The sequence below is a fragment of the Manis pentadactyla genome, chromosome 7 (genome assembly GCF_030020395.1).
Source record: "Manis pentadactyla isolate mManPen7 chromosome 7, mManPen7.hap1, whole genome shotgun sequence".
NCBI lineage: Eukaryota > Metazoa > Chordata > Mammalia > Pholidota > Manidae > Manis > Manis pentadactyla.
Genome location: NC_080025.1, coordinates 55,515,918 through 55,543,040, shown reverse-complemented (window position 1 = coordinate 55,543,040; position 27,123 = coordinate 55,515,918). Strand labels below are relative to the sequence as shown.

Here is a 27,123-nt window from a genome sequence, read left to right as displayed (position 1 = left end):
ACTTATTCCCATTTTTTATTAATTTTTTGCTGGTTGTTTTTGTAGTTCCTCTCTGTTCCTTTCTTCCTCTCTTATACTCTTCTCTTGCAAATGGTTTTCTTTAGTGTTGTGATTGAATTTCTCTTTAAAAATTTGTTTGTGTATCTACTATAGGCTTTAGGTTTGTGATTACCGTAACTATATAGTTTGCTGACTATATAACAGTTTATATTAAGTTGACGATTGCTCTATTTCAAACACAATCTAAAAGTACTTTTTTTATTCTTCTTCCTCTTCTATGCTTTATATATTAGATGTCATAATCTGCATTTTTTGTGTATCCCTTGACTGTGTGTAGTTGGTTTTACTCCTTTTGTTTTATTTTGTTTTGTTTTAATCTTGTACTTGCTTGGTAAGTAATTCTACTACCTTTACTGGAGGTTTATTTTCACTACTGAGAACTATTTAGACTTAAGAACATTTCCATCTACAGAAGTCCCTTTAACATATCATGTAATGCCAGTTTAGTGGTTATGAATTCCTTCAGCCTTATTTTATCTGGGAAATATTTAATCTGTCCTTCAGATTGAATGATAATCTTGCAGGGATAGAGGATTCTTGGTTGGAGGTCCTTCTGTTTCACTACATTAAATATTTCATGCTATTCCCTTCTGGCCTGTAAAGTTTCTCCTGAGAAGTTGGCTGATGGCCTGAAGGGGCTTCCCTTATATGTAATATTTTTTCTTTCTCTGGCTACTTTCAATACTTTCTCCTTGTCTTTGATCTTTGCCATTTTAATTATTGTATGTCTTGATGTTGTCTTCCTGGTGTTTCTTTTGTTATGGGTTCTCTGTGCTTCCATGGGGTGTCTTATTTCCTTTCCCAGATTGGGGAAATTTTCAACAATTAGTTCTTGAAGGAGACTGTCTTTCCCTTTGTCTCTCTCTTCTTCTTGTACCCGTATTATGTGAATATTGTTTCATTTGGAGTTGTCACACCGCTTTCTAGCATTCTTTCATTCCTAGAGATCCTTTTTTTTCTCTGTTTCTCAGCTTAGTTGTTTCTGTTCTCTAATTTCCATCTCATTGTCTCCTCTACTTGCAGCAATCTATTATTCATTCTCACTATTATATATTTCATTTTAGTTACTGCTTTCTTCATTTCTGAGTGGCTCCTTTTCAACTCTTCTGTCTCTTTGTTGAAGTCCTCCCTGAGATGGTCAATTCTCTTCTGCAGATCAGTGAGCATATTAACGACTGTTACTTTGAAATCTTGGCAAGAAAATTGGTGATGTCGATTACATCCAACCCTCTTTCTGGTGTCTTATCCTGTGATTTTGTTTGGAATATAGTCCTCTGTCTCATCATTCTGTTAGGGTTTCTGTATTTCTTCCTTTGTGTTAGATGGATCTTCTATGCCACTTGGTCTAGAGAGTAATGGCTTTATGAAGAAGGCATCCTGTGGTGCCCAGAAGCTCAAGACTCTTTACTCTCCAGTGTCTGGTTCTCCTTTGTGGTGAAGCCCCAGTTGCTGTTGGTGGGCAGTGGGTGGAACCACCTTCCTGTGTGTCTTTTGGCAGTTGGTCTATCTCAATCTCCTGAGGATGGCAGTCGCCTCAGCTGGCCCTTTGTGATCAGTATGGCGTCTTCTGGGATCATTGTGGGCTGGGCCGCCCTTTACCCAACCTGCAGTGGTGGTGGGGCTGCTGGGTTACCAGGGTGGATGGGGCGGTTGTGCAGTGGCAGTGAGTTGCATTGCGGTGGAGTGTGGGGCACTGTGCTGGGCCACCCAGGAGGCGTGAGGAGCGCTCAGAGCTAGCTCCTGCAGGTGCCTCTCTTGTGTTGAGATGAGGTCAAGAAAGCTGGGAATGCCTCCTTCTGCCTGCCAGGCAGCAGAGTCTGATGCCACTGGGCAGAGCAGTCAGGGTGAGCGGGTGTGCAGGGAAGTGCTTCAGGGCAGAGCCGCCAGTGAGGAAAATGGAGCATTTGGTCCTGAGAGTGCCTAATCTGAATCTGTTGGGCTAAGGGAAGGCTGGAAAGTGTTGTCTATGTACCCTTTCTCCTGTGGAGAGTTCCTTCTACCTCTTGCCCCTCTGACACCCCTCCTGCTCCTGGCAAATCTTTTCAACCTGCTGCCTGTCTTGGGTCTCAGTGGGACTGCCAGATTGGGCCTGTTTCCACAAATGGCTGGGGTCTCAGCCTCCCATACTGCTTCAGCTGTCCTGGTGTCCAGCCCTGCTAATTGCCAGAACCCAGTGCAATGTGGACTCATGTTCCCAGAGCAGATCTCCAGGGCCAGGGGTGCAGCGTTCATGAGGGCCTGTCCCTTCCCTGCTCCATTGCTCACTTCCTGCTTGTGGGCTGGGATTGGGGAAGGGCTTGGGTTCTTCTGCTTCATGCTTCTGCCGCTTTACCCTTTTCTGTGGGATCTTCTCTTCTTCCCAGGCATAGGTGGTCTGTTCTGCAGTCTTCAGGTCATTTTCTAATTTGGTGAGTTTATGCATCAAAAATGACTAGTTTTTCTTATCTTGGAATTCGCTTCTTGCTTAATATTTCTTCTGTTCATTTCACTTTGAAAATTGTTCTCATGGGTGGATAAAACAAGCAAGAAAAATAGAGTAATGTAGATTAACTTTCTTTTGTTGGTCAGTATAGTAATATACCCAAGCAGTAATTCTATTTCTTCCATCTCAGCACTTTTGCTTTAGGTTTTTTTACAAGACTGGGTCATTTCAAACATCTTGATAACAATGTTTTGGGTGTCTGTTACTGTACTGAATTAGTTAACATGTCTTTGTAAAAATTTACTAGAGAACTTACTGTGTGTAGTCATACATACCTCTTTACTTTCTCAAATATTCATATGACTATTTTTATTTTTTATAGTTTACCTTTCTTCTTACATTCCAGTTTAATGTAGTGCTTTAAAGAACATAGATTTTGGAATCAGATAAGATTTAAATTTGAATTTCAGCTCTGCCTCTTAATGACTTTATATTCTTTTTAAATTAGTGAGCTTCTCAACTAGTTGATTCATTATACAAGTGGGGTAAGAATAACTGCCTTATTGGATTTTTGTTAGAATTTAATAACATAATACATTTAAAACCCTTAACATAGTACCTGTATCCAACAAGCTCTGAATAAATGGTAGATATTATTTGAGCTTTCCCATCACTCAGGATCTTGAAGTCAGTTTTCGTGAAGTGTATGGCCCTTGTCTATCTGTGCTCGTCATTCTCTACTTTGAATTACAGACTTCAAGATGATGCTTCTTATCATTTCCACATTCTTACTATTATGACTTAGGTCCAGAAGAGCAGATTTTTTTTTTTAAACCTTTATTGAGATATAATTCACACATTGTATAGTCACCCATTTAAAGTGTACAATTTAATGATTTTCACTGTATTCACAAAGTTATGCAGCTGTCACCACTAATTCCAGAACATTTTCGTCACTTCAGAAAGAAACCCTGTGCCCATTAGCAGTCACTCTACATTCCTCCCCTCTCCCAGCCCCTGCAACCACCAATTTACTTTCTGTGACTATGGATTTGCTTATTCTGGACATTTCATATAAACGGGATTCATACAATATGTGGCATTTTGTATCTGGCTTCTTCACATAGCATAAGATTTAAACTTCAAGGTTCTGTATATACTTCATTTCTCTTTATAGCCTTATAATATCCTGTATTATGGCTATAACACATTTTGTTTATCTTTATATCAATTGATGGTTGTTGGGGTTGTTTCCACTTTGGGACTATGAAAATGCTGCTGTGAACTTTTGTGTGCAAGTTTTTGTGTGGATGTACGTTTTCATTTCTCTTGAGTATATACCTGGAGGTATAATTGTTGGGTCAAATGGTAATTCTGTGTTTAAACTTTTAAGCAAGTGTGTTTTCAAAAGCAGCTACACCATTTTATAACCCCATTAAGAAATGTAAGTTTCAGTTGCTCCACTTCCTCATGAGTAGTTGATATTGTTGTTTTTTGGATTTGAGCCATTCCGATGGGTTAGGTATATCTCATAGTAGTCTCACTTTATAGTTTTAAATTGTGTTTCTTTATTGACTTGTAATGTTGAGCATCTCTTAATGTGCTTATTTGCCATTTCTAGATCTTCTGTGGTGAAGGACCTGTTTAAATTTTGTCTTTTTTATTGGGCTTGTTGGTTTTGATACTGAGTTTTGAAAGTCTGTATGTAATCTGGATATAAAGGATTTATATAAATGTTTTGAATACTTTCCTCTCATATTGTGGCTTCTCTCTTTGAGGTCTTTAATTTCTTTTGAACAGAAGTTTTTCATCTTCATGAAGTCTGTTTTATCTTTTTTTTTTTTTTTTATGGATTGTGCCAAGAAATCTTTGCCGAACTCAAGGTCACAAAGATTTTTTCCTGTGATTTCTTCTAGAAGTTTTATATCCTTGAGTTTTGCATTTAGGTCCATGATCCATTAGTAGTGCAGTTTTGAATATGCTCCTTATTGGCTTCTTAAGTCTCACTGTGTTACGTCTAGTTACCTTAGCTCTCACCCCCAAAATTCATAAAGTTTGTAAAATGAAAGCACAGACCAAATTTGACTACAGGGGTAAAATCTTGTGGTGAATTTTAAATAACCAAAAGATTTAATACACATTCTTACAAAGGATATGGTCATAGTTTTTCACTTTAATGCTGTAAAGTTAAATTCATCTTGCCTGTTTCACATACAAGTACAGTTGATCTTTGAACAATATGAGTTTGAACTGTGTGGGTCCACTTTTTTTCAATAAACATTGGGAAACTTTTGAAGATTTGTGGCTGGAAAAGCCTTTTCTTAAACTTATTTTATTGTAAGCATTCAGTATCAATAACATATAACATACGAAATATGTGTTAGTCAACTGTTTATGTTATGGTAAGGCTTCCAGTCAACAGTAGGCTATTAGTAGTTAAGTTTTTGTGGAGTCAAAAGTTGTGCATGGATTTTTGATAATGTGGGGTATTGGCCTCCCCCCCCATGTTGTTTAAGGTCAACTATATATTCATTCCCTCTCTTCAGGTCTTTGTAGAAATGTCATCCCCACTGAATCCATCCCCTGACCATGCTATTTAAAATTGTAATCCCTCTCCTTTCTACTTGTTCTACTTCCTGCTTTATTTTTCTCATAGCACTTTACTGTCTTCTACATGAATTTTACATAATTGTGTGTCTCCTGTACCAGAATATAAGGTCCCTGAGGGCAGTGTTTTGTTCACTGATACATGCCTACCACCTAAAATTGTACCTAGGATATACAGTGGGTGCTCAATAAATGTTGAATAAATACATGAAGTTACACATATTTGCTACAGGTTTATTTTAAACTTCAGAGCTTCCAATAGGAACAAATTAACAAAAGAAGTCTTAACAATCAGTTATTTAAGATGATTTAGTAAACATTTGTTATGGAAACCTCTTTTATTTTTATGACTTTTAATTGTTATTTGCAGGGTTCAGTGTGGCAAAGACTTGGTGCAGATGTGACAGCAGTTGAGTTTTTGGGGCATGTTGGTGGAGTTGGAATTGATATGGAGATATCTAAAACCTTTCAGCGCATCCTTCAAAAACAGGGATTTAAATTTAAATTGAATACAAAAGTTACTGGTGCTACCAAGAAGTCAGATGGAAAAATTGATGTTTCGTAAGTATGTCTGTCTGTCTGTCTTTGATAGGACAAGAAGTCTGTGTGCTTCTTGAAGAAAAACACTCAGTTTCCAGTATCAGATTTTTTATTACTTAAGACCATTTTATTGGTTAGTATAACTCAGTATGACTTACAAATCAGTCCATTGAAATTTCTAAGTTGATGCTAGAAAAATTAGTCCAATATTTTCACTATAATGTACTTTTTCATACTATACATTCAGAAAAATTTAAATTCCCAACAATCAGTAAAATCAATATTTTTAAACAGATGGGAAATCAGTAATAGTATTAATTAGATTATGTGCCTGGCATTCTATTTATTAACTACACAATTTAATGAAATAAGTTGCTCAAGGTCACATAAGAGTGGCAGAGCCACAACTTGTTATTGCTTCTTTTTGACTCTTAAGACCTATGTTCTTAACCTATATTATACTGCCTATTTTTGTGAGGTTTTGATTATATTTTTAATGATATCTTTATAACATCTGTAATATGTTTTGTAATTTATATACACATTGTATTATATAATATACTTTATAATATACAATATATCTTTAATGATAAATCTGGAGGGTATGTACACTTTTTCATTGCCTCAGCCTTATGTTTGTTATATTGACAATAAACTTACACTTTTAGAAGTGTCATCAACAGTTGAGAAATGCCTAGTCTTAAATTTCCAAGTCCATTAGCTACTTAAGTAGATGTGTGTTTAACAGCTGTATCCTGTTCATTGTTCAGGATTGAAGCTGCTTCTGGTGGTAAAGCTGAAGTTATCACTTGTGATGTACTCTTGGTTTGCATTGGTCGACGACCCTTTACTCAGAATTTGGGACTAGAGGAGCTTGGAATTGAACTAGATCCTAAAGGTAGAATTCCAGTCAATACCAGATTCCAAACTAAAATTCCAAAGTAAGTTGGATAATTATCTGCATTTTTAATTATTTAAAAATTTATTTATAACACTATTTTGAAAATAAGACTTTTGTCATACTTTCTTGGGAAAGAATAGTAAACTTATGTAAAAGCAAAAATAATTAGAAGTTTTTCATTACCCAAAAATACAAATCTGAACTCACAGTTATTTGAAGAGCTGTATTTGGTATATTTTTTTGACTTAATAAGTAGAAACATATTTTTGTTACTCAGCTTCAGTTATGCCATCTTATCTGTGATTTCATAAGTTCACTATCTTTCTTTTGATCTCTGGTAGTATCTATGCTATTGGTGATGTGGTTGCTGGTCCAATGCTAGCTCACAAGGCAGAGGATGAAGGCATTATCTGTGTTGAAGGAATGGCTGGTGGCGCTGTGCACATTGACTACAATTGTGTACCATCAGTGATTTACACACACCCTGAAGTTGCTTGGGTTGGCAAATCAGAAGAGCAGTTGAAAGAAGAGGTAATCCTGAATGAGGGTAGTTTTATTTAATTATAAAAATTACTTTTTATTGAAATAGTTGATACACAATATTATATTGGTTTTAGATGTATAACATAGTGATTAGACAATTGTATGTATTATTAAGTGCTCACTATGATAGGTATAGTTATTGTCTGTCAGCAAAGATACAATATTACTGACTATATTATTCCTTAGGCTCTGTTTTCATCCCTGTGGATAATTTATTTTATATTTGGAATTTTGTACCTTTTTATCGCCTTAACCAAATTCTCCCATTCCCCCACTCCCTCTCCTATCACAGCCGCCAATCTGTTCTCTGTGTTTATGATTCTCTCTCTATTTTGTTTTTGTTTTTTAGATTCCACATTTAAGTGAAATCATACAGTATTTGTTTTTCTTTGTCTGACTTATGTAGCTTAGCATAATACCCTCTAGGTCCATCCATGTTGTTGCAAATGGCAAGATGACATTCTTTATAAATGGCTGATATTCCATTGTCTATATACTGCCTATTGTTTATCCATTCATCCATTCATTTATCAGTGGACATTTAGGTTGCTTTCATATCTTGCCTATTGTAAATAATGCTCTGATAAATACAGGAGTGCATATATTATTTCAATTTTATTTTCTTTGGGCAAATTCCCCATGGGTGAAATTACTGGGTCATATGGGTACTTTTGTCTTCAATTTTTTGAGAAACCTCCATACTGCTTTCCATAGTGGCTGCACTAATCTACAGTCCCACCAGCAGTGTATGAGGGTTCCCCTTTTCTCCACATCCTTACCAAAACTTGTTATTTTATTTTACTTTTTAGATTAGCTATTCTTACTGGCATAAGGTAATATCCCACTGTGGTCTTGATTTGCATTTCACTGATGATTAGTGATGTTGAACATCTTTTTGTGTGTCTGTTGGCTGTCTTTTTGCCTTTTTTGGAAAGATGTCTGTTCAGGTCCCCTGCCCATTTTTTAATGGGATTATTACTTCTTTTAGGTGTTGAGTTGTAAGAGTTCTTTATATATTTTCAATATTAGCCCCTTACCAGCTATATTATTCGTGAATATATTCTCCCAGTGTAGTAGGTTGCCTTTTCATCTTGGTGATGGTGTCCTTTGCTGTGCAGAAGCTTTTCAGTTTGATGTAGTCTCACTTGTTTATTTTTGCTTTTGTTTACCTTGCCTGGAGAGAGACATCCAGAAAAAAATTACTAATGCTGATGTTTAAGAGTATACTGCCTATATTTTCATCTATAGTTGTTTGTGCTCAGGTTTCTTTAATCCATTTTGACTTCATTTTTGCATATGATGTCGGACAATGATCCAGTTTCTTTTGCATGTATTTGCCCAGTTTTCCCAGTACCATTTATTGAGGAGATTGTCTTTTCCCTGTTGTATATTTTTGCATCCTTTGTCATATAGTAATTAACCATATTTGTAAGGGTTTATTTCTGGGCTCTCCTCTTCCATTGACCTGTGTCTAATTTTTGTGTCAGTACCATACTGTTTTGATTATCATAGCTTTGTAGTACAGTTTGAAACCAAGGAGTGTGACACCTTCATCTTTGTTCTTTTTCTAAAGATTGCTTTGGCTATTCAGGGTCTTTTGTAGTTCCGTACAAATTTTAGGATTATTTTATCTAGTTCTTTGAAAAAGTCCATTGGTATTTTTGATAGGGATTGCATTGAATGTGTAGTTTGCTTTTTTTTTTTTTAAGATAATTATTTTTTTTATCGAAGGGTAGTTGACGCACAGTATTACATTACATTAGTTTCAAGTGTACAACACACTGATAAAACATTTATATACATAATTCTAGGTTCCAGCTATCACCCTACCAAGCTGTTACAATAACTTGACTATATTCCTTATGCTATACATTACATCCTGGTTACTTATTTATTTTACCATTGGAAGTCTGTCCTTTTTTTTTTTTTTTTTTTTTGTGAGGGCATCTCTCATATTTATTGATCAAATGGTTGTTAACGACAATAAAATTCTGTATAGGGGAGTCCATGCTCAATGCACAATCATTAATCCACCCCAAGCCTAATTTTCGTCAGTCTCCAATCTTCTGAGGCATAACAAACAAGTTCTTACATGGAGAACAAATTCTTACATAATGAATAAGTTACATAGTGAACAGTACAAGGGCAGTCATCACAGAAACTTTCGGTTTTGCTCATGCATTATGAACTCTAAACAGTCAGTTCAAATATGAATACTCATTTGGTTTTTATACTTGATTTATATGTGGATACCACATTTCTCTCTTTATTATTATTATTTTTAATAAAATGCTGGAGTGGTAGGTAGATACAAGATAAAGGTAGAAAACATAGTTTAGTGTTGTAAGAGAGCAAATGTAGATGATCAGGTGTGTGCCTGTAGACTATGTGTTAATCCAAGCTAGACAAGGGCAATAAAACATCCACGTATGCAGAAGATTTCTCTCAGAACGGGGGGGGTGAAGTTCTAAGCCTCACCTCTGTTGATCCCCAATTTCTCACCTGATGGCCCCCCTGCGACTGTGCCTGTCTTAGGTTGTTCCTCCCTTGAGGAATCTTACCCGTCTCTGGCTAACCAGTCATCTTCTGGGGCCATACAGGGAAATGTAAAGTTGGTAAGTGAGAGAGAAGCCTTATTGTTTGAAATGGTTAGCTTTTTATTTCCTTGCATATTTATGCCCTGTAGCTTCTATGCCCAGCATTTGTCTTGAGGTATCTTTACCACTTGGAAGAATTATGATACTCGGTAAATTTGATATGAGGCACGAATTCTATTTAAGGGTTGTAATTAGGAAGGAAGAAGAAAAGCTATAGAAGTAGCAGGTGGAAGAAAACATGGGAAGATTGATTATTTCTTTGACATATCTTCTCGTAGAGTAACTTCAACATGTATAGGTTTTAAGCTACTACTTAAATTGCACACACATTAACATAATAGGAGTATAGTTACATAACCAAAGCATATCTGTAATTACCAGCCATCTCCAGTGAAACCGAGAAAACCAGTTAGGCACCTTAGGCATTTGTGAAAACTTATCTATGATATGGTGGATATTGTCCAACTGAACTTGAACAGTCTGAGAGAAATCAGACAAATTAAAACAACCCATTCCTGGGGAATGTTCACATCCCTTATGTTCTTTTAACAGTAAATAGTCTGTAGTTGTAAGATTTTGGAGCGCTACAATTTGCACTTCTCCTAATTCTTGGTTGAGTTCCAACAGTATAGATCCAGTCAAATTTGTTGTTTTACTGTACACACAGGCCAGCTTAGATATCTCCTTCTTCATTCCCACGGCAAGTCCAGGAGCTGGTGGGATGAGTGCATCTACAGCTGTAGCAGTGTATGGATCTTTGTTGGGGTTTTTTGATGATCATCTTCTGGCATGAGTCTTCCAGAGAGTGCTGATGTTGGAAGTTCTCTTTCATATCGTATCTTAGTTCATTTTCAGGGTAGCCCAATTAGGCTTTGATCTTCTGTATAAACACAAACAGACCCTTTGCCTACACTTTTATGTGCCCTTTATACCCTTGTGTAGAACTCATTGGAGGTTACCACACAGGAACTGCCCTTTTTGTTTTGTTTTGTTTTTGGTATCACTAATCTACACTTACATGATGAATATTATGTTTACTAGGCTCTCCCCTATACCAGGTCTCCCCTATAAACCCCTTTACAGTCACTGTCCATCAGCATAGCAAAATGTTGTAGAATCACTACTTGCCTTCTCTGTGTTGTACAGCCCTCCCTTTTCTCCTACCCCCCCATGCATGTTAATCTTAATACCCCCCTACTTCTCCCCCCCCTTATCCCTCCCTACCCACCCATCCTCCCCAGTCCCTTTCCCTTTGGTACCTGTTAGTCCATTCTTGAGTTCTGTGATTCTGCTGCTGTTTTGTTCCTTCAGTTTTTCCTTTGTTCTTATATTCCACAGATACGTGAAATCATTTGATATTTCTCTTTCTCTGCTTGGCTTGTTTCACTGAGCATAATACCCTCCAGCTCCATCCATGTTGCTGCAAATGATTGGATTTGCCCTTTTCTTATGGCTGAGTAGTATTCCATTGTGTATAAATACCACATCTTCTTTATCCATTCATCTATCGATGGACATTTAGGTTGCTTCCAATTCTTGGCTATTGTAAATAGTGCTGCGATAAACATAGGGGTGCACTGATCTTTCTCATACTTGATTGCTGCATTCTTAGGGTAAATTCGTAGGAGTGGGATTCCTGGGTCAAATGGTAAGTCTGTTTTGAGCATTTTGATGTACCTCCATACTGCTTTCCACAATGGTTGAACTAACTTACATTCCCACCAGCAGTGTAGGAGGGTTCCCCTTTCTCCACAGCCTCGCCAACATCTGTTGTTGTTTGTCTTTTGGATGGCAGCCATCCTTACTGGTGTGAGGTGGTACCTCATTGTAGTTTTAATTTGCATTTCTCTGATATTTAGCGATGTGGAGCATCTTTTCATGTGTCTTTTGGCCATCTGTATTTCTTTTTTGGAGAACTGTCTGTTCAGTTCCTCTGCCCATTTTTTAATTGGGTTATTTGTTTTTTGTTTGTTGAGGCGTGTGAGCTCTTTATATATTCTGGACGTCAAGCCTTTATCGGATGTGTCATTTTCAAATATATTCTCCCATACTGTAGGGATCCTTTTTGTTCTATTGATGGTGTCTTTTGCTGTACAGAAGCTTTTTAGCTTAATATAGTCCCACTTACTCATTTTTGCTGTTGTTTTCCTTGCCCGGGGAGATATGTTCAAGAAGAGGTCACTCATGTTTATGTCTAAGAGGTTTTTGCCTATGTTTTCTTCCAAGAGTTTAATGGTTTCATGATTTACATTCAGGTCCTTGATCCATTTTGACTTTACTTTTGTATATGGGGTTAGACAATGGTCCAGTTTCATTCTCCTACATGTAGCTGTCCAGTTTTGCCAGCACCACCTGTTGAAGAGACTGTCATTTCGCCATTGTATGTCCATGGCTCCTTTATCAAATATTAATTGACCATATATGTCTGGGTTAATGTCTGGATTCTCTAGTCTGTTCCATTGGTCTGTGGCTCTGCTCTTGTGCCAGTACCAAATTGTCTTGAGTACTATGGCTTTATAGTAGAGCTTGAAGTTGGGGAGTGAGATCCCCCCTACTTTATTCTTCTTTCTCAGGATTGCTTTGGCTATTCGGGGTCTTTGGTGTTTCCATATGAATTTTTGAATTATTTGTTCCAGTTCATTGAAGAATGTTGCTGGTAGTTTCATAGGGATTGCATCAAATCTGTATATTGCTTTGGGCAGGATGGCCATTTTGACGATATTGATTCTTCCTAGCCACGAGCATGGGATGAGTTTCCATCTGTTAGTGTCCCCTTTAATTTCTCTTAAGAGTGACTTGTAGTTTTCAGAGTATAAGTCTTTCACTTCTTTGGTTAGGTTTATTCCTAGGTATTTTATTTTTTTTGATGCAATTGTGAATGGAGTTGTTTTCCTGATTTCTCCTTCTGTTGGTTCATTGTTAGTATATAGGAAAGCCACAGATTTCTGTGTGTTGATTTTGTATCCTGCAACTTTGCTGTATTCCGATATCAGTTCTAGTAGTTTTGGGGTGGAGTCTTTAGGGTTTTTTATGTACAGTATCATGTCATCTGCAAATAGTGACAGTTTAACTTCTTCTTTACCAATCTGGATTCCTTGTATTTCTTTGTTTTGTCTGATTGCCGTGGCTAGGACCTCCAGTACTATGTTAAATAACAGTGGAGAGAGTGGGCATCCCTGTCTAGTTCCCGATCTCAGAGGAAATGCTTTCAGCTTCTCGCTGTTCAATATAATGTTGGCTGTGGGTTTATCATAGATGGCCTTTATTATGTTGAGGTACTTGCCCTCTATTCCCATTTTGCTGAGAGTTTTTATCATGAATGGATGTTGAACTTTGTCAAATGCTTTTTCAGCATCTATGGAGATGATCATGTGGTTTTTGTCCTTCTTTTTGTTGATGTGGTGGATGATGTTGATGGACTTTCGAATGTTGTACCATCCTTGCATCCCTGGGATGAATCCCACTTGGTCATGGTGTATGATTTTTTTTATGTATTTTTGAATTCGTTTTGCTAATATTTTGTTGAGTATTTTTGCATCTACGTTCATCAGGGATATTGGTCTGTAGTTTTCTTTTTTGGTGGTGTCTTTGCCTGGTTTTGATATTAGGGTGATGTTAGCTTCATAGAATGAGTTTGGCAGTATCCCCATCTCCTCTATTTTTTGGAAAACTTTAAGGAGAATGGGTATTATGTCTTCCCTGTATGTCTGATAAAATTCCGAGGTAAATCCATCTGGCCCGGGGGTTTTGTTCTTTGGTAGTTTTTTTATTACCGCTTCAATTTTGTTGCTGGTAATTGGTCTGTTTAGATTTTCTGTTTCTTTCTGGGTCAATCTTGGAAGGTTGTATTTTTCTAGGAAGTTGTCCATTTCTCCTAGGTTTCCCAGCTTGTTAGCATATAGGTTTTCATAGTATTCTCTAATAATTCTTTGTATTCCTGTGGGGTCCGTCGTGATTTTTCCATTCTCGTTTCTGATACTGTTGATTTGTGTTGACTCTCTTTTCTTCTTAATAAGTCTGGCTAGAGGCTTATCTATTTTGTTTATTTTCTCGAAGAACCAGCTCTTGGTTTCATTGATTTTTGCTATTGTTTTATTCTTCTCAATTTTATTTATTTCTTCTCTGATCTTTATTATGTCCCTCCTTCTGCTAACCTTAGGCCTCATCTGTTCTTCTTCTTCCAATTTCGATAATTGTGACATTAGACCATTCATTTGGGATTGCTCTTCCTTTTTTAAATATGCTTGGATTGCTATATACTTTCCTCTTAAGACTGCTTTTGCTGTGTCCCACAGAAGTTGGGGCTTAGTGTTGTTGTTGTCATTTGTTTCCATATATTGCTGGATCTCCATTTTGATTTGGTCATTGATCCATTGATTATTTAGGAGCGTGTTGTTAAGCCTCCATGTGTTTGTGAGCCTCTTTGCTTTCTTTGTACAGTTTATTTCTAGTTTTATGCCTTTGTGGTCTGAAAAGTTGGTTGGTAGGATTTCAATCTTTTGGAATTTTCTGAGGCTCTTTTTGTGGCCTAGTATGTGGTCTATTCTGGAGAATGTTCCATGTGCACTTGAGAAGAATGTATATCCTGTTGCTTTTGGATGTAGAGTTCTATAGATGTCTATTAGGTCCATCTGCTCTACTGTGTTGTTCAGTGCTTCTGTGTCCTTACTTATTTTCTGCCCAGTGGATCTATCCTTTGGGGTGAGTGGTTTGTTGAAGTCTCCTAGAATGAATGCATTGCAGTCTATATTCCCCTTTAGTTCTGTTAGTATTTGTTTCACATATGCTGGTGCTCCTGTGTTGGGTGCATATATATTTAGAATGGTTATATCCTCTTGTTTGACTGAGCCCTTTATCATTATGTAGTGTCCTTCTTTATCTCTTGTTACTTTCTTTGTTTTGAAGTCTATTTTGTCTGATATTAGTACTGCAACCCCTGCTTTCTTCTCACTGTTGTTTGCTTGAAATATGTTTTTCCATCCCTTGACTTTTAGTCTGTACATGTCTTTGGGTTTGAGGTGAGTTTCTTGTAAGCAGCATATAGATGGGTCTTGCTTTTTTATCCATTCTGTTACTCTGTGTCTTTTGATTGGTGCATTCAGCCCATTAACATTTAGGGTGACTATTGAAAGATATGTACTTATTGCCATTGCAGGCTTTAAATTCGTGGTTACCAAAGGTTCAAGGTTAGCCTCTTTAGTATCTTACTACCTAACTTAGCTCGCTTATTGAGCTGTTATATACACTGTCTGGAGATTCTTTTCTTCTCTCCCTTCTTATTCCTCCTCCTGCATTCTTCATATGTTGGGTGTTTTGTTCTGTGCTCTTTCTAGGAGTGCTCCCATCTAGAGTAGTCCCTGTAAGATGTTCTGTAGAGGTGGTTTGTGGGAAGCAAATTCCCTCAGCTTTTGTTTGTCTGGGAATTGTTTAATCCCACCGTCATATTTGAATGATAGTCGTGCTAGATACAGTATCCTTGGTTCAAGGCCCTTCTGTTTCATTGTATTAAATATATCATTCCATTCTCTTCTGGCCTGTAGGGGTTCTGTTGAGAAATCTGATGTTAGCCTGATGGGTTTCCGTTTATAGGTGACCTTTTTCTCTCTAGCTGCCTTTAAAACTCTTTCCTTGTCCTTGATCTTTGCCATTTTAATTATTATGTGTCTTGGTTTTGTCCTTCTTGGATCCTTTCTGTTGGGGGTTCTGTGTATTTCCATGGTCTGTTCGATTATTTCCTCCCCCAGTTTGGGGAAGTTTTCAGCAATTATTTCTTCTAAGATACTTTCCATCTCTTTTCCTCTCTCTTCTTCTTCTGGGACCCCTATAATACGGATATTGTTCCTTTTGGATTGGTCACACAGTTCTCTTAATATTGTTTCATTCCTGGAGATCCTTTTGTCTCTCTCTCTGTCAGCTTCTATGCGTTCCTGTTCTCTGATTTCAATTCCATCAATGGCCTCTTGCATTCTATCCATTCTGCTTATAAACCCTTCCAGAGTTTGTTTCATTTCTGCGATCTCCTTTCTGGCATCTGTGATCTCCCTCTGGACTTCATCCCATTTCTCTTGCGTATTTCTCTGTATCTCTGTCAGCATGTTTATGATTCTTATTTTGAATTCTTTTTCAGGAAGACTGGTTAGGTCTGTCTCCTTCTCTGGTGTTGTCTCTGTGATCTTTGTCTGCCTGTAGCTTTGCCTTTTCATGGTGATAGGAATAGTTTGCAGAGCTGGGACGACGAGTGATGGCTGGAAGGACTTCCTTTCTTGTTGGTTTGTGGCCCTCCTCTCCTGGGAGAACAGTGACCTTTAGTGGCTTGTGCTGCGCAGCTGCGCGCAGACAGGGTTTCTGCTTCCTGCCCGGCTGCTATGGAGTTAATCTCTGCTGTTGCTGTGGGCGTGGCCTGGCTCGGGCAGCTACTCCAAAGTGGTGGAGTCGCGTTGGAGCAGGAGCGGCTGGGAGACTATTTATTTCCGTAAGGGGCCTCCCTGCTCCCTGCAGCCCAGGGGTTAGGGTGCCTAGAGATCCCCGCATTCCCTACCTCTGGATAAAGTGTCCCACCCTGCCCCTTTAAGACTTCCAAAAAGCACCCGCCAAAACAAAACAACGACCAAAAAAAAAAAAAAGAAAAAAAAATTAAAAAAAAAAAAAAAAGTGGCCGCTCGTTTTTCTTTATTGTCTGTCGCCAGCCTCAGGCCTCTGCTCACCGGTCTTGCTGCCCTGTTTCCCTAGTATTGGGCTCCCTATCCCTTTAAGACTTCCAAAAAGCGCTCGCCAAAACAAAACAGCAAAACAGCAAAAAAAAAAAAAAAATGGTTGTGCACTTTTCTTATGTCCTCCGGCACCTGGCCTCCAGTGCCTGCTCACTGTTCTTGCTGCCCTGTTTTCCTAGTATCGAGCGCCCTGCACTCTGGCCCGGATGGCGGGGGCTGGGTGTTCGGCAGCCCTGTGCTCCGTCTCCCTCCCGCTCTGCCTATTCTTCTCCGGCCGGGAGCTGGGGTGAGGGGCGCTCGGGTCCCGCTTGGCCGGGGTTTGTATCTTACCTCCTTCGCGAGGCGCTGGGTTCTCTCAGGTGCGGATGTGGTCTGGATATTGTCCTGTGTCCTCTGGTCTTTATTCTAGGAAGGGTTGTCTTTGTTATATTTTCATTGATATATGTTGTTTTGGGAGGAGATTTCCGCTGCTCTACTCACGCCGCCATCTTCCGCCCCTCCCTCTGTAGTTTGCTTTGACAATATTATTTCCTCCTATCCATGAGCCTGGACTATCTTTCCATTTACTTGTGTCATCTTCAATTTCTTTTGAATGAGAGTAATTTAAGGTATGAATTGAGTAAATGACACTGGTGACTGAGAATCATTTATAGTTGCATTTTAATAACTATGTAGAATATTTTTTCCTTTGTTAGTATCATAAAAGGAGATCATTTGCTTGTCTGTATTCAAAAACTAGTAATTCCAGAGCTTTTATATTTGGCTTTGAAATATACCCAGATGGACTGGTATTTGCATTCACTTTGGTACCCAAAATACATTTCATTAACAAGCCCTTTAGTCTTGCCTTCCATATACTACATGAAGAATTGTCTTCTTGAGGTTTATTTTCTGGACGTATGACAGATGCTTTCACCAATGGGAATGAATTCAGGATTTATGTAGGTCCTCATTTTCTGTCTCACAGGGTATTGAGTACAAAGTTGGGAAATTCCCATTTGCTGCTAACAGCAGAGCAAAGACAAATGCTGACACAGATGGCATGGTGAAGATTCTTGGGCAGAAATCAACGGACCGAGTATTGGGAGCACATATTCTAGGACCAGTGAGTGTTGTAAAACCAGAAACTCCGTTTGAATTTCAGGAAAGTATTGCTATTTATTTAGTAGATTAATTTGAGACCTTGCTATTTACATTCTGAGTTAATTATTTACTAGCCAAAGTTCAAATATGGCTTCTTTGTGTGTCTTTTCTAGCAAGGTACTAGTAGCCTTTTCAGTCTTGCCCACCATATTATGTACTTTTCATACTCCAACTAAGACTATCCCTTTGTTTTAAAACATGTGCCTGCTTAAAACTCACAAGTGGCCCTTTTCAACTTCAGACTGTTATGTATAGTACCTGCTAAATCTGGTCCTGCCCACCTTTCTGACCTCAGCTCTTCCCATTCTTCCCTTTTGCTCATTAATCGCGTGTCTCATGGGCCTTCTCTCAGTCTCATAACAGACCAAACTTGCTGCTCTGTTCCCATTTGTGCTGGAAGAACCATTTGCCTGGAACGCTCTGCTTCCAGATCTTTACATGACCAGAGCCTTATTTTTCAGGTCCCAGCTCAGATATTACCTTTTAAGAGAAGCCTTTCCTACCACTGAACTCCTCTTAGGTATCTGATGTAACAATAATGATAATAGACTAATGTATTAAATACATGGATTAATTTTAAGTAGATGTTTGCATTTTTGAGGTGAATAAATGGAAATGTAGCACACACAGTCAGTGAGTGTTTGGGATATTTAAGTGGTAGGACTTGAGTCTAAGCCATCTGGCTCCAGAGCTCAAGCTCTTAACTTAGATGTGACTTTTCTGTGTTAAAAGCTTTTTCTGACTGGAGGAGTTAGATAACTGCTCTAACGTAGAATCTATCCCATTAGCATGTTAATTGTTTTTGCCAAGGTAACAAAATTACTTCTTGATTCATTATTTTAAAGGGTGCTGGTGAAATGGTAAATGAAGCTGCTCTTGCATTGGAATATGGAGCATCCTGTGAAGATATAGCTAGAGTCTGTCATGCACATCCGGTAATTATTAAAAACCTATGGAATTAATGGCTACCTCAGTTTTCTTTTGATCCATGAATACTTGGTGTTTAATTTTAAATTTTTTCCCTTGCAGACCTTATCAGAAGCTTTTAGAGAAGCAAACCTGGCTGCATCATTTGGCAAATCAATCAACTTTTAAATTAGAAGAGTATATATATTTTTTCTGATGTTTACTGGGAGCTTTTGTAGAGACACATTTCCGAACAGGAATTGCTCACAGCTCCTAGAATCTCTAGGACTGAATTATGAAACTTTTGGGGAGGCTTTAATAGGTTTGGACAGAATGGAATAATATCATCTATATTTTAAATAAATATAATATTTTGTTTCAGTGCATTAATATTGCAGAAAAAAGCTACTTAAAGTAGCATCTTAGAAAATTTTCTTCAGCCTGTATTTTCATGCTGTTTATAAAAGGTTCAACTTCACTGATTTATGTTAAGCAGCTTTTATCTCTGATACAGTTAAGTTGGATTTACTTACACGGATGGAGCTGTGGAGTATGGTATAGCTGTGTTTGAAGCAAGATAATCAGGTTATTTTTAACTTGTTTTTCATATTGTAAACAGTCAGTCATTAGAATAAGATTAAAATATGTATAAACTGAACTGGTGTAAATAAAAAATGATGTTCTCTTCTTTGTTTTATTTAATCCCCAAAGTCTTGCAGTTTAGAAGTAGAATTTGTATGTTGAGACTTTAAGGTTCCATTGGCTCTGTAGTCTGAAGTATAGTTATACAATTAACCAAATGAAGGAGGTAGATCTACAAAATTCAGTTAAATGGAGATGCAAATGTATTACAGTGGGGAATGAAGATATGGAAGTAAACATGTCTTAACTATTCACCTACTGGTTATTCTGAGTGGATGTCAACATAGTGCTAGTTCTTTTAGGACTACCTTTTGTGTATAATATTTATTCTTTATTATTGCTTATAGGCCTAGATGCATCCTGTTTCTACATTATAGGATAGTATTAAGGCATTTAAATGGTTATTACCCCTTCATAAAGTTTAGCAATATATACTAAATGTTTAGTATATATTTTTTGAGAAACAAGGGAATCTTCAGTCTGCTGCCTCTTTCTGTGTGGATTTCCAGTGTATCCTCACAGAATAAGTGACTGTTTCCTTAAAGAGTGCTGTAAGATTTATTTGTTGACAAATGTTTAAAATGGCCACTTCTTGAAATACTTAAATAGCAAAGTATTAAATGTTAAGTAGGCTTTTGCATATTATAACTACATTTAAGAATCATTTCAGATTCCTTTAGTTGTCAAATTTGGGATAGCATATATTTCTAAAGAGGAAAATAAAGTATCTTGAGGTACTAGAGAAATGCAAACTAGGTATTCTTTTAATGGCAGTTTAAAGATTATAGTCTTAAGGAAGGTTTGGAGAATCTAATTTCTCAGCAGAAAGCTGCATGGAATAAGGTATCAGGTCATCTTAGTGAAAAGGAAAATATTTGGTCATCTTCAGGTTTAATTACATTATATACAGGTCACATTTATTTCCCTTTCACTCCATTCTGTCCAGTGGTCTTGGAATCATATGGTCATGAATGGTACATCCAGGTTCCGTTATGTACCTCTGAAAAATACCGAGTTTTTGTTTTCAAAGGCAGTTGATTTGGCTGAATTCCAACGTCAAATTTGTCAATTTAGTCTTTGTGGGGCAGGCAGCATCTGAAGTCTCTATTCAGTTTTTTTAACTTTCCCTGGGTTGCCTGAAGTCAGCCTCACACATGCATAGTTAAGGGGTAAACCAGAGATTGGGCAGAAATATATGCAGAATTGTGGGGGGGCCATCTCCCCTTAAACTTCAATTGCTACCAAACTCTGTCCTACAATTCCTTACCCAGTTGTTTATTGGGACCTTGCCCCAAGTGAAAAGCTGTTACAAATGGGAATTTCATCCAGTGCTCTTCTGTTCTCTTTGGCTCTCTGCCACATTCTGCTACCTTCTGCTGGTTCTCCAGTACCCTGGCCTTTTAGGAAAATACGTATTTTGTTCAGAGTTCACAGTGGTCAGCAGTAGAAGGGTTGGTTTGATATGTGCTACTTTGCCATTATTAGAAACGAACTGCATCTTTTAAATATCTTAAGTCCCAAAAGTATGTGAAGAGTTAGTGTATTTAAACTTCAAACCTGTCCCCTACTCTAGGGGAAAACTTTCTAATCATTTAGAAATAGTCATATTAGAAATAGTGGAATATAATTTAATGAAGTCCTAGCTATATAGAGACAAAATAAGTTAAATCCAGCTTTAAGGGTTCCCATTCATTATGAGAATGCAAATATATCTAGGTGGGAATGAAGTCCTAGGAATAAAACAAGTTTTAAATGTTCACTTACTAAGTTGTCAGTATTTTCTTGGCTTATGTAGAGTGGAGCTGAGGTTGTCCTGTTCATTGAGCTGATTAGAAAGTAATTTCAAGGTGAGATCTTTAGTTGCTTAGATGAAAAGAAATGGGGATAGTGAAAAGGTTCTATTTTAAGTAAAATCATTGAGGAAAAAATGTAAGACAATTGTCCTAGGAGATGATGTGGTATGACCACTTTGGTTTTTGTTAGGATTCCTACCTAAATAAAAGTGACAAATAATTGCCTTGAACCAGAGGGAAGTGCCTTATTGTTGAAATTACAGCTGTTTATACAACTTTTGTTCAGGTCCAGCTTCAGCTGCAGCTGTGTCGAAGGTTGTGAAATGGTACACAGAAAAGTCTTGCTCTGAGAACAATGTGGAAAAAACCACTTAGGGCCTGGCCTGTTACCCTGCTAGCTCAGCTATAAATTTGACATAGGTCTGGCAGTTGTATGTCAGCTATTTTCTTTATGCTGTGGAATAAGCCATTGTTCATTATGTGATTGTTTTGGTCTTATCTACAAATTGTAGCAGAGACTCTTTAGTTTGTGAAATCAAATAAAATATAAAAGCTGAGAACTTAAAGTATCACTCTGTACTTTGAGTAGCACTGCTCACACAACTGGAAGCAATGTCTGTAAATTGTGCCATTTAATTTGAACTTTCCCTTCAGCAACTCTAGCCCTGATTGGAGGTGGTGATACTTAAAAGCCCCAATTCATCCTCCTGATTTTTCTAAAAGTTGCTGCTTTTTGTTCTTTCCTACAGCAAGGAATACTTCCGGGAGGCTTGGAGATTGGAGCCACCACTGAAATGGTGAGGGTAGCTCAGGCTCTGTCTGGGACTCCCACTGGGCGGTGACTTTTGGGGTGGGTTTGTGGGGATACTGACCTAGCAAATAGATGACTAGTAGCTCATTTATAGATGTAACAGAAATTAGGGCCTTCATGGAGGTAATCAACATCTTTATAAATCGATCGTTTACAGTAAAAATAACATTCTTGGTTAAGGGGAGTCATGAAATCAGTAAAAGTAACAATGAATTTAAGAGTTATACTAAATATTTATACAAAAGCACTGTACTTTATTTAACTCCATACAAAATGTGGTGATTAGAAACATTAAATAGGTAATGAGTTTTTTATTTTGAAGCTCATGAAGTCAGTTTTTAAAATGTAGCTGTTTTACTTGGGCCGCCTCGGCTGTCCCTTAGAGCCCTTGCCGCCCCTCTTACAGGCAGGTGCTGTAAACAGCGACTTTCTGGCTTATATCCTTGAGGAGGGAACGGACTTCTCCTTCCAGTCTTACTAATTCTTGAGCTTTATCTTCTAAATATTTTTGATTGTCCTCATATTTTCTTTCTAAATCTGTGGGAGATGAAAAGAAAAAGGAATTTATACTATGATGGTCACAAAACCTAATACTGCTCTTAGACCTCTAAGGCTCTGTGTAAGTGCCTAAGGCAAAGTGAATAGATTTTCACCTTTTAAATGAAACAACTCTAGATGTCTTAATTTTAAAATACTTTATGAAAGCATCAGCCTACATGAAAATTCTTACCTTTTAGGAGTTGCAGTTTGCTGTTTGCTTGAGCCAAAATTGTTTTTGCTTCATTTTGTAGCATTTCAGCTTTCCTTCTGGCATCAGCAGACTCTTCAGACTTTTTGGCAATTAACTTTTCTGCTCTCTTATACTTTTCCTCAAGCTCACCATCTAGAGTCTGCAGTTTAACATTTAGACACAGAGAGGTGATAAACTTAGTGTAATTGCATTTACCCAAGCAGCAGCATAATTGCAACTGGCTTGGGGGGATCACATAGATGTTAATTTGTGCAGTGAGCATTTTGGATTAAAGGCTACCACGAAGGGCACTCAGGCCTCAAGCTATTCAATAGTAAATAACTGAAAAAGTTTTCTTCAAACAGTGGAATTAAATACAACCCTGGTGTGATTTTTCCACAACAAAAAAAGATTTCAAAGACATTTTGGAGTTGCAACAGGCCTCTGGCACCGAGGCCTCCCTCTCTCCTGCTGGTCAGTGCTTCTCTGTGGAGACTCTGTGGAAGAGGGTACGAAAGTCAGCGCAGACTGTCTCAGAGGTAGATGTGCTGAGATCCAAACATTTATACATCAAAAAAGGCCCAAGGTGGAGAAAGTAAAGGAGGACCAGCTGGATCTTGATTAGGTTTACGGCATGTGGAGGCTTGATACCAGGAAATCAGGAGAAAGGCAGATGGAAGGGAAGGAAGGACAGACTGTAGTGTGTGCTGGGTGGAGATTGGTGTGGGTTTAGGAAGATGGTTGCCAGTGATTCTTTTGAGAAACACTGTTCAAACATAGACACTGGAATTTCATGTTGAGGGGTTTTGTTCCTCTTTATTGTAATCAAATGTCACTTGTGTACAATGCTCTGTAAGAGAAGTACTTCTGAGATTTATGCTCTCAGAACCACAGGAAAACCATAAACCATAATGCAAAAGACAGACGTGGTGGTGAACTTGTTTTGTTCTCTTCCCCAACCCAGAGGTGTAGGGAAGTCACCTTATGTAATGCCTAAAAGCTATAGTAACTTCTGGAAGAAATCTTCATTTATAACTCTGTACTCTTATTTAAGTTTCAATATTCAAAAGTTGTTTTGTTTCTTTGGAGATAAACATCTGCCCACACCAAATTTAGAAATTGAACATGTGCTTCAACAATTGGCTTCTGGCAAAAAATTTGGGGAGTACCTTCCAATGAGAAGTGAGGGGTGGTTTATTCAAATGAGTGTGGAAGCGGTGAGAGTTGGTTCTCTACTAGCTGTTCTTTGTTAGGAATTCCCTGAGCTTTCTCTGCCCTGCTTTTAAAGATTTCTCAAATGGTCAGGTGAATACTGTATGCCATAAAGGTCTTCCGCGTTGCAATACAGAAATAAAAGTTCGGTATGCTTCAGACTTCTACCTCTAATTCCATTTTTTCAACTCTTATTCAAGTTAGGATTTGAGGACTTAGGTTACACCTGTTGGATACTCTCATATCCACTCCCATTTTCTATCTGTGTCTCTCAAGACTGCTGTTTCAAAACAGGTCACTTGGGAAGTGATGAATAACTATATTAGGTCCATTGCCAAAGAAGGCAATGAGGGGGTGACCAGTTGCTCCTTTATCCACAGAGCTGTAAAGTTACAAAGACGTACTTACCTCTTTAGCATCATCTGCAGTTTGTTTCACAGCACCGGCTACTTTTTCAATGTATTCTGCCTCCCCAGAGTTCTGGGCAGACTTCCGCTTAAGTTCTTCAACATTCCTCTCTAGCTCACTTAGGCGTTGGGAGGCATTGAACAAGGTTTCCTCAGAAGCTGCTGTTTCAGACTCAATCTAAAAGCATAATGTCAGCAAGGCATTGACTTGAGAAGTGGTAGGAAGTGCTATCAATACAAGCTCACAGGACAATTTAAAAGGCCGCTACATCATTTTTCTCTAGATCAAAGGAAGTACTTACTGAAAAGAAAACCTAATTTCAAGAAAGCTTAAAGTGCCCAACTTTAATTGGGCTCTTCTACATCTCGTATATTAACTTTGTTTCTTGGTACTTCTGATGATCTAGGCAGAAATTCATGTCAAATTTTTCCTCACTGAACCACCTCCAGGCAGCTTGAATGGGTTGAGAGCATTTTAAGGACACCTGTGAACTTTGGCTAAACATTGTTCACAAAGCAGATGTGAGAAGAGGGATTTCCACATAAATTTCCAAATTAATGTGGTTGGGAAAGTTACAACTCCCAGTCACCTTGAGTTTGTTCTTTCAGCCCTAAATGTTACTGACGGTGGAAGTCACCACTTCAGAAACCATTGGGAAAGTTACTTGTTTTCAGCTAATTACAGACAACATGGAAACCAAAATGTTCTTTAAAACTCTGAAATTGGATTGTGACACAGCAAACCGTCTGGGAAAGTTACAGCTTTGACAGAATAGGTGAAGGGAATTAAAAAAAAAAGCTGGACAGTGACTGTAATGGGGTTTTTTGGGGGGGGGGACTTGGTGAATGGGGGAGTCTAGTAACCATAATGTTCTTCATGTAATTGTAGATTAATGATAATAAAATGAAAAAAAAACCCAGCTGGAAGCTATAAATACTCATAGGTATTTAGGGAAAAGTATCTCATCTGGGCAACTGACAAGGATCCACATTTGATCTCTTCAAAGTATAGTCAATACTGATTTTTAAAAGCCAGTCAAAGCAAGCTGGGATCCATGAGACAGGAACCCTTTCATTCACTGAGCACCTAATTTTCCTTAAAAATGATCTAAGGATGGGTCTTTCCATAGAATTAACTCTGAATAACAATAATATCACAAACTAATGGGTCAGTGTAGGTGTACAAAAACTTGTATTTCAAACCAAATCTTGACCTAAAGGTTCACTCATTCATAATTTAGAAAAATTCTTAGTTATAATTCTACAGTTTTATTTTTAAATGAGTGAATACTTTCTGACATGCTTTCACTAGCATAGTTTAGTCAGAGGTTCTCTTTCTCCTTAACCTAAAGCACTTCCAGACCCCAGCGTTCCTGAAAAACCCCAATGTTAACTTGGAATATCAAGCCAAACATCTCACCTATAATATGATTAATATATTCCATTTTGTCTTTCAAAACTAGTAATTTCTTAAAAGTCACCTAAATAGAGTTCATTAAAATGTTAAGGGCACACTGAGAAATTTGAAAAATTTAAGAGATTAAAAAATCAGAATAATGAAAGGGTTAGAACTGGGTGGGAAAACAATTTCTCTAAGCTCAAAAGCAACCTGAAGAAAGGACTTTATATATTATAGTGTTCACAGTTTAAGAAGGTAAAGGACGAATAGTTGGGACCTCATCTCAGAGCAAGAGAACAAAGGAGAATGGGCTTGTATCAATGAATGGTAGGAAAAGTAGGCCGCAAAACCATCTCCCAGGTTTTAACATTAAGAGGTGGTTGCCCTGAGAACTGGAGCATCTAATTTCCAAGTACATTGTGAAATATGGCTAGGGATCAGATAAGCCTGTTTTTGTTTTTCACCTATTTTTTAGGAAAAAATGAATGTTCCCAAAATTGGAAGGAAAACTGCTTACAGATCTTTGATAAATGAAAGAATAATGTTCGCATTTAAAAGATGAGTCTTTTTAGGATAAAGCACTAAATCCATGTGAAAAATTCAGTGTATGCTTTTAGTATCTGGTAGTCTCTAAGTATTCTTGTAAAAAACAGTTTTCCATGCATTCTGAACAAAACAGATACTTAGCTGCAAGATCTCTGTCACCTCATAAATCTTGTACTGATGCTTTGGGGCTGCTTTAGAACAGCAGGAGTTTTCTAAACTGGATTTTGAAATTAATACTGTACTTCATACTACTGAAGAGTCTCTGTGAGTCGTTTAAAAGACAGGAGATAAAAACACATGCTATCTTTCTCAGGCTTTTTGTGGGGGCAGAAAGGAAAGGATGCTTAACGTTCCAGAGTCTTCAGGGGCCTTTTTTTCCTTAAAAGTAGACCGTTTTTATCCATCCATGCTAAGAATCATTTGGATTTGTTTAAAAGAATTCTTTAATGTTCAGCTGTAAGAATTTTCAGATAATGGTCAAATGCACTTTTATGATAAAGGGTATACTGAGTGTTTTCTCTCATGTAACAGCTATAATCTTACCGAAGTTAGCAGGTTCTGGGTTCCTTGGATGTCCTCATCTGCTTGTTTAATTGCCTTCTCTGCTGCAATCTGGGCCTTTTCTGCTTCCTCCAGAGCTTCCTTTACCATGTCTGCAGTGACTTTAACATCCGTTGCACTTTTGCTGAGTAAAAGAATGAGACAGTATATGTGAACGTGGAAAAAGGACTTACTCTTCTGAAAAGAACGTTTTCTTAAAGAACAGCCTTCTTGGAATGATCCAGAGAAAATCACACAGGTCACTCTGAAAATTTTCACTGGTTAAGGAAATAGGTTTTTACTCCACACTACACAAGCCCCCTGAATGCCACAGTCTTCAGATACCTGGCTCTTTTAGCTTCTTCTAACAACATCTCAGCTCTGGCAACATCTGCAGCACTTTGCTGGAGAATAACTTCTACTTGAGAAAGGCTTTCAACTCGTTCACGAATATCTTCTGTCAAGTTCTGTAACTGCTGTGGAGTGCTAGGCATTTCCATTTTCAGTACTTCATTAGCAACTGCTTCAATGCTGTCCAGATCAGCACTATCCTCTGTTAAAAGCAAAGATGTCCCCTCAAAGAGGTGAAAAGATATTTGATGGTTCACTCATTC

At 37.8% G+C, this 27,123-nt stretch overlaps 2 protein-coding genes across 2 annotated transcripts in view; one reads left to right on the top strand and one right to left on the bottom strand.

The window, feature by feature from the left end:
- Positions 1–19,116, top strand: part of DLD (dihydrolipoamide dehydrogenase) — a 44,605-nt gene extending 25,489 nt beyond the window's left edge. Inside the window, exons 9-14 of the mRNA XM_036918965.2 lie at positions 5,460–5,650; positions 6,400–6,570; positions 6,872–7,061; positions 17,348–17,485; positions 18,369–18,458; positions 18,553–19,116. Coding sequence (XP_036774860.1) covers positions 5,460–5,650; positions 6,400–6,570; positions 6,872–7,061; positions 17,348–17,485; positions 18,369–18,458; positions 18,553–18,618 — 846 coding nt within the window. The 3' untranslated portion in view covers positions 18,619–19,116. The remainder of the gene's footprint in view (positions 1–5,459; positions 5,651–6,399; positions 6,571–6,871; positions 7,062–17,347; positions 17,486–18,368; positions 18,459–18,552) is intronic.
- Positions 19,117–21,908: 2,792 nt separating this feature from the next.
- Positions 21,909–27,123, bottom strand: part of LAMB1 (laminin subunit beta 1) — a 67,517-nt gene continuing 62,302 nt past the window's right edge. The window contains exons 30-34 of the mRNA XM_057504404.1: positions 26,855–27,062; positions 26,513–26,654; positions 24,026–24,202; positions 22,406–22,565; positions 21,909–22,212 (exon numbers count right to left, since the gene is read on the bottom strand). Of these exons, the coding sequence (XP_057360387.1) occupies positions 22,076–22,212; positions 22,406–22,565; positions 24,026–24,202; positions 26,513–26,654; positions 26,855–27,062 (824 nt within the window). The 3' untranslated portion in view covers positions 21,909–22,075. The remainder of the gene's footprint in view (positions 22,213–22,405; positions 22,566–24,025; positions 24,203–26,512; positions 26,655–26,854; positions 27,063–27,123) is intronic.